General features: G+C 41.0%; 1 protein-coding gene across 1 annotated transcript; it reads right to left on the reverse strand.

Moving 5' to 3' along the window:
* Nucleotides 1–240: 240 nt before the first annotated feature.
* On the reverse strand, nt 241–2079 carry LOC146905790 (uncharacterized). The gene has a single exon (XM_085728640.1). It carries the CDS (start codon nt 2077–2079, stop codon nt 241–243), a length of 1839 nt encoding a protein of 612 aa, XP_085584766.1.
* Between the last annotated feature and the right edge of the window lie 8253 nt (nt 2080–10332).

Raw genomic sequence — 10332 nt, forward strand, 5'->3', positions numbered from 1 at the left:
TTTTGGGACTTACAATGTAACCTGCCCGTTAGTTGGCATTTAAACTATGAAATGCCATATTTTAATTTCCATTCGAAACTATTCTTGTGCAATTTTAATTTCTTGTAGCATCGGCCTGTATTTCTTCAAATATTTTCCGTTTATGCGCATAACTCTTTGGTCATCATTTAGCTCTTCGATTTTGTACGCATTATTTGAAAAAACTCTCCGAATTTCCCACGGCCCTTCCCAACTGGGCGATCATTTCCCTAGAATTTGACTTTTCTTGTCAATGGGTAAAATAACCTTCCACACCAAGTCTCCTTGGGAAAAAAACTTCGATTTAACTTTTTTGTTATTAGCCTTTGCCACCCTTTCTTTTTGCTTTGTGAGAACTTCTAGTGCCATCAATCTTTCTTCATCTAGGTCTACTACCTCATCCAAAATCATATTCCAATAATGATTGGTTGGAATTTCAAATTGCCTTTGGACTCTAGTCGATTGAAGCAAGATTTCGACTGGTAACACAGCATCGTGGCCGAATGCCAATCCGTAGGGTGTAGTGTTTGTCGATTCCTTGGGAGAAGTTCGACATGCCCATAAGGCTTCCTCTAGAAATTTATGCCAATTTTGGGGTTTGCCCTTGGCTTTCTTCTTAACGATCGAAATAATATTCTTATTTGCCGCCTCAACCTGACCATTTGCCTGAGCATAATATGGTGTCGAAGTTAACAGCTTGAAACCTGTATTTTCAGCAAATTTTACTATCTTTCGACCAGTAAACACAGATCCTTGATCCGTGGTGATAGTTTCTGGAACGCCGAACCTATGGACAATATATTTCTGGATGAAATTTATAACTTCATCCTGAGTGACTTCTTTTAGTGGGATTGCCTCTATCCATTTGGTAAAGTAATTTATCCCAACTAAAATATACTTTTGGCCTTTCGATGATTTAGGTTTTATTTCTCCAATCACATCCAAAGCCCAATCTCTAAAGGGCCAAGGCTTGACTATAGAATGTAATTCACTTGCTGGCACGCGTTGAATCCCAGCATGCTCTTGGCACCCTTGGCAACCTTTTGCAAATTTTATGCAATCTTTTAACATAGTTGGCCAGTACACACCTTGTCGAAACAACAACCATTTCATTTTATGACCTGCTTGATGTGTGCCACATGATCCACTGTGAGTGTGGGAAACAGCCGAATACGCTTCGGTTTCTCCGAGACATTTAAGTAGAACCCCTTCCGGAGTCTTTTTGAACAATTCGTTCCCTACAATTACGTAGCTTAAAGCCCTATACTTTATCTTTCGACAAGTCGTGCCATCAGGATTTTCTAAATAACTGACTATAGGTTTTCGCCAATCATCATCAGTCAAATTGTTAATAACCAAAATTTCAACTAAGTTCGCACCTTGTATATGTTTGTGAGACGTTTCCATGCCCTCAAATTTTGGTGTTAACAATTTCTTAAGAAAAGGATCTTTCGAACTGCGCTTATTCCTTATCTTGATCGGCTCGTGCTCTTGATCCTTCGAAACTTTGTACCCAGAAGGCATTTGTGCAAGATCATTTGCTTCCTGATTCTCGACTCGAGGAATGTGCTTTATTTCAACATGGATAAAACGTTTGAGCAATGCGTTTGCTAAGGTGAAATACAAAAGGAGACTCTCTTTGACACATTTGTACTCTTTTGTCAATTGTTTCAGTACTAATTCTGAGTCTCCCTGTATTTCGACATTTCTTGCCCCCAGCTCGAGCAAAATTTCCAAACCGGTGATTAAGGCTTCATATTCGGCCTCATTATTCGAACAAAATTGGTTAATTCGAAACTTGTGCCTAGTAGCAGCGTTGTCTGGTGAGATGATCACGATCCCGATCCCAATGCCATTTTTATGACTGGATCCATCGAAATACAACTTCCAACACTGACTTTCAATGCCCCCAGGCAATGGTTCATCCACTGAATGATCAGCGATGAAATCAGCAACAATTTGGCCTTTAACAGATTTCAAAGATTGATATGTCAGGGAGTACTCAGTAAGTGCTAAGGCCCATTTGCCTACTCGACTGTGCAAAATGGGTTTTGACAACATATGTTTAATTATATCGAAATGAGAATAAACACAAATGTCAAAAGGCTTTATATAGTGCTTGAGTTTTGTACATGAAAAATACAAACAAAGACATAATTTTTCACTCGGATGATATCTCGTTTCAGCATCATTCAATACCCTACTAAGATAATAAATGGCTCTTTATACGCCATTTTCATCCTCTTGTGATAGCATGCTTCCCACAGTATTTTCAGATGTTGCTATGTACAACTTCATTTTCCTATCCTTCAACATAGGTGACAAAATAGGAAGGTTCATCAAGTAAGACTTGATTTCATCAAAAGCCTTCTGGTGTTCTGGCTCCCATTTGAATGCATCCTCTTTCTTCAGACGTAGCAATGGCGCAAATGCATGTGGTTTGCCACTTAGGTTTGATATAAACATTCTGAGAAAGTTGATTTTTCCCAACAAAGACTGTAGCTCTTTCTTGGTTGAAGGGGCTTTAGTCTCCATTATTGCTTTGGTTTTGTTTTGATTAATTTCAATTCCCTTTTTGTGGACAACAAAACCTAAAAAATCACCTGCACAAACACCAAATGCACATTTTAATGGATTCATTTTTAAACCATAGTGCCTCATTCTTTCGAATGACCGGCGTAAGTGTTCTAGATGCCTGTCCTCTGTCGAGGATTTTACTACAATATCATCGATATAAACTTGCATAAAATCTTCTATGAAGTCATGAAACATCGAATTCATGGCCCTTTGGTATTTAGCACCGGTGTTTTTTTAAGCCAAATGGCATTACCACCCATTCATAGTAGCCTAATGCCCCCGGGCACCGAAACTCTATCTTAGAGATATCCTCTTCAGCAATAAAAATTTGATTGTAGCCTGAATATCCGTCAAGCATACTTAGATACTCGAAACCTGCTGCTGAATCTACCAGCATTTCTGCCACAGGCATGGGATATTCCTCTTTGGGAGTAGCGAGATTTAAATCTCTAAAGTCAATGCAGACTCTTATAGTCCTATTTTTCTTTTTAACAGGCACTACATTTGCTAACCAATCGACATACCTGGCCGGTCTGATGAAACCGCATTTCAAGATTCTTTCGATCTCCTCTTTAATCTTTGGCAAGATTTGTAGGGCAAATCTTCTGGGAATCTGCTTTACTGGTTTCTTGTCCGTTCGAATTGGCAGTTTTAGTTCCACCACTTTTCGATTTAAACCGGGCATTTTGTTGTAATCCCAAGCAAAATCGTCCTTATATCCCTTTAGGAGTTCCACAATTCGATCTTTGAACTCTTTAGGAATTTTGACGCTAATATAAGTTGGTTTCTTGACGGAACCATCCCCAGATCTATTTCTTCAAGAGGGTCATGTGCCTTCATCTTAACAGTAGAGCCCATGGGATCTTCCTCGAAACCCAAAGGTTCATCATCATAAATGCAATCCAATTTCTGGTCGTCGACGAGGTCCCTAGCAGAATCTTCTACTGGAGTTTCAATCACCTCTTTTTGTGAAATTTCGGCCTCTTTAGCCATTTTGAATTGAGTTTCGGCCACGTAGGCTGTAATTTTATCCCAAAAATTGGGCTTAATCATGGATCCCTTTTCGATATCTCACCCCTATGGTGAGACTGCATACTCCATCGATGAGGTCGTTAGTAACCTTCTTGTATGCTGAAGCTCTTGTTCTAAGCATATCTTTTTCCTCTATGGGGGTCTCCTCATGACTCACCATCAGGTAATCATGATCCATTAGTTCTCTTTCCCACACAAAATTGTCTGGATGCAGTCTCATGGTGTACACTTCATCTTCTGAGACTACATATTTGGGGCCCAAAGAAAGAACCGGAGAAATGTTTGCAAGTTGCTTACCGAAGTTCTTCCTGGTGATAGTGTTTACTTCATCCATGAAATAACTTTGATCGGCCTCTACGTTCTCTACCAGGCCATCTTCCCGCCATATAGCAATCCTTTGATGCACAGTAGAAGGCACTTCCCCCACACCATGGATCCATTCCCTACCCAACAACACATTGAGTTAGCCTTGGATGGGACTACCATGAATGTAATTATTCTTTTGACACTTTCAACTATTAAATCAACTTCGACCGCCTCAAGGGAGTTCCCGGTTGTCCCTTCATAGTTGGTGAGAACTACTTTATGTGGCTTCAAGTCAGAATCAACAAGTCCAATCTTCCCTAAGAAAGATTTGGGGATCAAATTGACAGTGGCGCCTCCATCTACCAACACTTTATTAATTCCTACGCCATTTATCTTGGTCTGAATAAACAAAGGCTTAAGATGGTGCATCATTGAAACATCAGGCCTCTCGAACATTGCATGTTGATCTTCGACACAACCGTTGTTCATGACATAATAACACAATGGCTTGTGTATAGCCATCTCTTCAGTGAAATCACTCTCTACTTCATTTACTTCAGAGGGTACATCATATTCAACTGGCAACACTAACACAACATTGCACACTATATCGAGACTTGGGTCAGACTCAGAGAAATTTGAAGTCATCTCTTCATCCTCTTTCGGAAGGTCTTCTTTCAAAGTTGGCAACGGGGGAAATATTCTTTCGGTGGCTGGTCTTTTGACCATTTCGAAAACAACCTCCTGCTTCTTTTTCCCTTTATCAACATTAGTGATATCCTTCAAGGCGCCTGCCTTTTTCTGGCGTTGGTATCTTCGCCACTGTGTTTTTGTCACGGGGTTTTTACCCTTGTAATTGTTCTTATAGGCATACTAATTGGTATTCGAAGCCTCTCCCTGGTGAGGTATTGTGGCTATCCTCTTCACCCATTTGGTTGGTGGTGTAGAATAAACCGATTTCCTGCCCCCAGAGAAAACCCACGTGTCGGTGGCAGCTGTTGCAGAAGGATTGAAAGTCTTCCTATGATTCTTGCCTGGATTTTGCTCTGTGGTTTTCATCTTATAAGGAATCCCCCGTTTGTTGAAACCAAATCTTGGTTGATTATCAACCCACCCTCCTTTGCGCTTGGCATGTGGTCGAAATCCTTCAACAGATTTTGCAGCCTCTTTGTCAAAGATTGCGCTACATCTGGGGCAAAGCATGGCATTGGTGTTGGATATCTTGCACCTGTTGAGGAAATCAACCAATTCCTCCTCATCTTTAGGATATGCCACTCTTATTTTTTCAGCAAACTGGTCTTCAATAACCGTTGTGTTCTCATACTGATGGTCCTCTGCAACCATCTCCATGTCGTTCTGTGGGTTTTCTTTGGACTCAGGCATCGAGGGAGAAGGTTCAATCTTGAAATCCTCAGCAATATCTACCATGTTTATGGCAACAACGTCAGCGTACATGGAATCAGCCTTTTTTGAGGAATCTGCGTCTACTTGCGTCGGCTGTTTAGCCTTGTCCCCGAACTTTAGTCTCCCCTCATCGAGAGCCTTCTGCACAGAATCCCTGAAACGAGTGCAACGAGATAAATTATGACCCAAAAAACCATGGAATTTACAGAATCCTCTCTTTTTTCTCTGTTCTAAAGGAGGTAGTTTCATGTTTTTTGGCACTAAGATTATGCCATCAGCAACTAAGAGACCGCATATCTCCTAACATCGAAAGTATACATTTTAGGAGGATACTTGTCATTTTTAGGTTCTTCAGGATTTTTTCCATTTGATGGCCTTAGTAGTTTGCATACATAAGGTGGCCCATCTTTTAATTCTGCTAAATAGGCAACTTTTTCTTTTTTAGGGAATCTATTCATCCGGGCTTTCTCAGCCTTAAGTCTCTTGACTTATCGGACTCTGTCTGCTAACTGCGCCATATCTCGAAGGTATTGAGTGTCTAACTTCTTTCGAACGGAATAGTCAAGGCCACCAGCTGCCATTTCGACCAATTCATGTTCTGGTACTAAAGTAAAGCACCTAGCCTTAAGAAGACGAAACCTATTTAGATAATCGTCGATTGATTCATGCGTTCTTCGTCGAACGCTGGCTAGTTCCTTCAGACTAATTTTAGACTGGCCCATGTAGAATTGCTCATGGAAAGCTTTTTCCAATTGATTCCAACTGAAAATGGAATGTGGAGGCAGAGTTGTAAACCAAGGGAAGGCATTCTTGGTTAGAGAACTTGGAAAATATTTTAATTTCAAATTCTCATTGTTTGCCATTTCACCTGCCTCCACAAGGTATCGGCCAATGTGTTCGACTGTCGATTCATTGGTTTCCCCGACAAACTTAGTGAACTTGGTGACTTTCCAATTTCTTGGTAATTCAGTTTCTAAGACATATTCAGACAAAGCCGACACAAAATTGGGCCTATGTAAGCCCATATTAAAACCATTCTGGGCTAACAAAGCCTCGACAACATTAGCTATATTGTTGTGGCCCTCGTAATTGTTTCAACGGGCTTGCATGACCACTTGGTCTGCGTCTTGGTGCCTATTGACCACAATTGGTACTCTTTCTGGTTCCTCCTGAACCGGCTGTTGTAACCTTGGTGGTTGGGTTTGAGTTTCAGACACTTTATTATTCTGACTAACTGCCGGATTTTCTACCGACCCAACGTTCGAGTTTCGGTTCACAGGCCTATATGCGGCAGGAGCGCCAAAGAAATCAGCTATCCTCTCCATTTGGGCCGACAGTTCTTGGTAACTATTATTCGTGTCTCGAATCAGAGGTTTAATCATTGCACCCATCTGTTGTGTCACTAGATTAGCCATTTCGTGATTGGCTTCATCCATCTTTTGCCTCAAAGCCATCATGGATGCATTGGTTAAGGATTGCTGGGGTGTTGTGAACGGAACGCTCACCCCAGGAGCGAACGGTTGGGGAACCGGTACGTTCAAACTTTTGGAATACAAGGATGGGTTCGTATGTAGGCCTTGCATCAAGGAAGTTGGCATGTCGTACTGCATATTTCGACGACTTGTGCCAAGATTAAAGAACCCTTGGTTCGACGTATTGGGGATGGCCTGCGAAGTCTGGGCGGCCAATGTAAACGCTGGAACAGCCTGAGTAGTTCTTGCGGCTGATGTGACCGCTGGAATGGCCTGACTCGTTTGCGTGGCCATCGTTGATTCGACTGGCTCTAATACGGGCGCCATGGTACTTGTTGGTACTGCTTGCGTAACACCAGATGATGCAGGTGGGTTGGTCGTTGTTGTTCCTGATGAACTAGAGGCGTTTGATGCAGCTGTGTCTGGGGTGCGGGGAGGACGCGACATTTCAGGAAGTTGCTTTTTACTTCTTAATAGCATGCACAACACAAACCAGCAACATTGATCTAATAAATCTTAACAGGAAATTTCTAACAAAGAAACACAAAAAGGTCCCACCGGGTGTGCCAATTTGTTTACACTGATTTTTGGTAAACAACCGCTGGTTTAAAAATAGTTACGTGCAAGATCAACCAATAAATCTTAAGAGCATATTTGTGCTTTGTTATTTCCAGAAAACTGTTATTGTTCTTTGAAGAACTTTAAAACAACATATAAGTAAAATAATCGAATTCAATCCAATTGAACTCAATCGAAATGTGTTAAATAAGACAATCTTGAATTGCTTAAAAGAAACAAGTAAAAATGCAGATAAATTGTTCAAAAGAACGAGTAAAAATGCAAAGACTTTTAAGAAAAAGAACGTTAATTGCATTGATTGAACATAAATTGGTACACAGGTTCATACCTTGCAACTTGTGACTCGTTTCTCGCTTCCATACAGATACTTTGAGTGTAAGTTTTGTATGATTGAATTGTGACCCTTTTTCCTTAGGAAAAACTACTATTTATACAAATAGAAATAACTACCTAAACTCGAATTCAAACCTATAACTACAGAAAAACTAACAAGTCTTATCCGTCTAATTTGAATTTCGAACGAGCCTTTTTGGAGATGTCTGTTGCTTGCCCTTATCCAAAATAACCGTCCCTCGATAGATTTCGTCTGTCAAACTGAAGCACGTGCTCCCAGCAAGTCCAACTTCGATAAAACTTGAGGACAGTTCTTTGTTTCTTCGATGATAAGGTCAACTCTCCTTTGACTGCATTTAACACCGTATTAAATGATAACCTTTAAAAATATAGGCTAACAAGATGTGATGGTGCGATTGGGGAAAAGGAAGTATAAGGGGAAGGAGGGTGGCAGTGGGAAGGAGGTTAATGGTAATTTATCTGGCGGACATTTAATTGTAGAGGGGCAACCTTCAATCCAAAAATTGGTCTGGATGTATAGGTCCCGTGAGGAGGATATTTAGTGGGCTCGTAAAGGTGTGGCTTCTGTGACTAATGGCGAGACTATATACCGGCTGTTTAAAATAGAATTGCAGATACAGGTTTTACGGATATTGACATAACTCCGTTGGGTACAGACATAGTATTTATCTGTAGTTTATCTGATGTTCATGTTTCCACTATACTTAATGATGCTAAGGATTTTTTTGCTCATTTCTTCACCAATATTGTTCGTTAGGAAAAGAATGTAGTGTCGTTTCAGAGGGATGCATGGTTGAGGTTTTATGGCATTCCGCTACATGCATGGAATGAAAGCTTCTTTAAACTATATGTTCTTGATTGTGGTAGATTTCTACGCTCTGATTCTTGCTCGGTGGAGAAAGAAAGATTTGATTATACTAGGGTGTTGATTGCTACATCCTCATTTGAGATTATTAATTGTTCCGAGGCGCTTTTGATAGATGGATAGATGGTGAAGGTGAAGATTATCGAGGAGTGGGGTTTTAATATTGGTGATGATGCGTGTCTTTATGAATATGGGGATGGTTCTAATGATGCGCAGTCATAACAGAAAGACTTACGGTTGGATCGTGAAAATGATGTTAATGTAGATCTTTTGGTTGATAAATTAGTGAAGGATCTGGTGGAATCAGAGGGTCACGGAAACCTTGTGGACGATTTGGTGGCTACGGATGACATAACTACTAATATTGATGAGTTTGCAGGCAGTCCAACAAAGCAAAAATCTTGTGGGGATGTTAATGCGGTTGCTGATGTACAACCGGTACTCTCACTGCCGCTTGTGGATCAGCCTGCTGGATGTGTTTTGAAGAGTAATAGTAATGGTGATCGGGGTCATGTTGAGAATCATGTAGTTCAATTGGTGGTACGACTTGTGGATGGTGGTGGATAGGCATTTGTTCCTCTCAATGTTCTTGATTCGAGTTCAAAGAGAAAGATTCGAAGCACCCGTACGGCTTCATGCCCTCTCGGGCAGATCGTTATGTGGTATCTAGTCCATGGAGCTTGGAATGGTTAAGTGATCAGCATCATAGTGAAGCTGAGGTTGTGTCTTCATCTCGAAAAAACTTTAAAAAGGGTGTGTGGCCGAAAGAATGTCGTGCTTAGGTAGATGGTTCTATTCAGAAGTGCAAGAAAGTGGATGGGATGTTGCGTCATTCAGTTCATAGTTTGAAAAAAGTGGCAAGGCTTCCAAATAAAGATCGGACAGCGGTTATGCAAATTTTAAAGAAAAATGTGCGTAAGTATCAAGGTTCAACTACATTGAAAATGGCGATGAGGATGATCTCTAAAGATTTATGTGAAGAAACTTCTTCTTCTAGCTCGATTAACAATGATTAGAAACATTGGGTGGTTATGCATGGGAGTGAGAAGGTGGTGAGGAAGGATGTGAGGAGTATAGGTTAAACAATGGTTTGCAGTTTAATGGGTCCCATAATATGTTTAGGGTGTTAGCGAGGAAGGGGAAGGGGAAGAAGAAGGGGACAGTTTAGGGTGAGGGAGGGTTAGGGGGTTTGGTTGAGGGTGCCAAATAGGTGTTGAGGGAGATGGTGAGTGGGGTGAGGGTGTGGGAGATGAAGTTGTTATCTTGGAAAGTTAGGGGGTTGGGTGGATTTGAGAAGAGAAAGGAAGTTCGTTCTTTGGTGAAGGAAAAACGTCTGTTGATTATGTGTTTCCAAGAAACAAAGTTGCAAATGTGTGATGATGGGGTGTGTTCATCGATTTGGGATGGACAGCTGGTTGTGTTCTCCTTTCGTCCTTCCCAAGGGGCGTCATGAGGTTTATTGACTGTTTGGGATACTTTGAAGGTCGAGGTGTGGTCTTCTGGTAGTTTTAACCACGTTCTGAGTATTCATGGCCGATTTATTTTATCTAATGAGGAATTTCACTTGTTCAATGTGTATCCCCTTGTGATGTTAGTGCTAGACAAGCGTTATGGGATTCTTTATCGACGCACCTTCAGTCTTTGTGGGGATAGAAGGTGTATGTTTGTGGTGATTTTAGCGTTGTTCGGTGTAGTGAAGAAAGACGGCCAGTGACTAATTCTGGT

Source organism: Medicago sativa, chromosome 7, assembly GCF_051527215.1.
Source record: "Medicago sativa cultivar Bolivia chromosome 7, Bolivia_mono, whole genome shotgun sequence".
Lineage (NCBI taxonomy): Eukaryota > Viridiplantae > Streptophyta > Magnoliopsida > Fabales > Fabaceae > Medicago > Medicago sativa.

Coding starts and splice junctions, on each gene's coding strand:
- LOC146905790 (XM_085728640.1), bottom strand. CDS start 2,079: ATGTTGTCAAAACCCATTTTGCACAGTCGAGTAGGCAAATGGGCCTTA.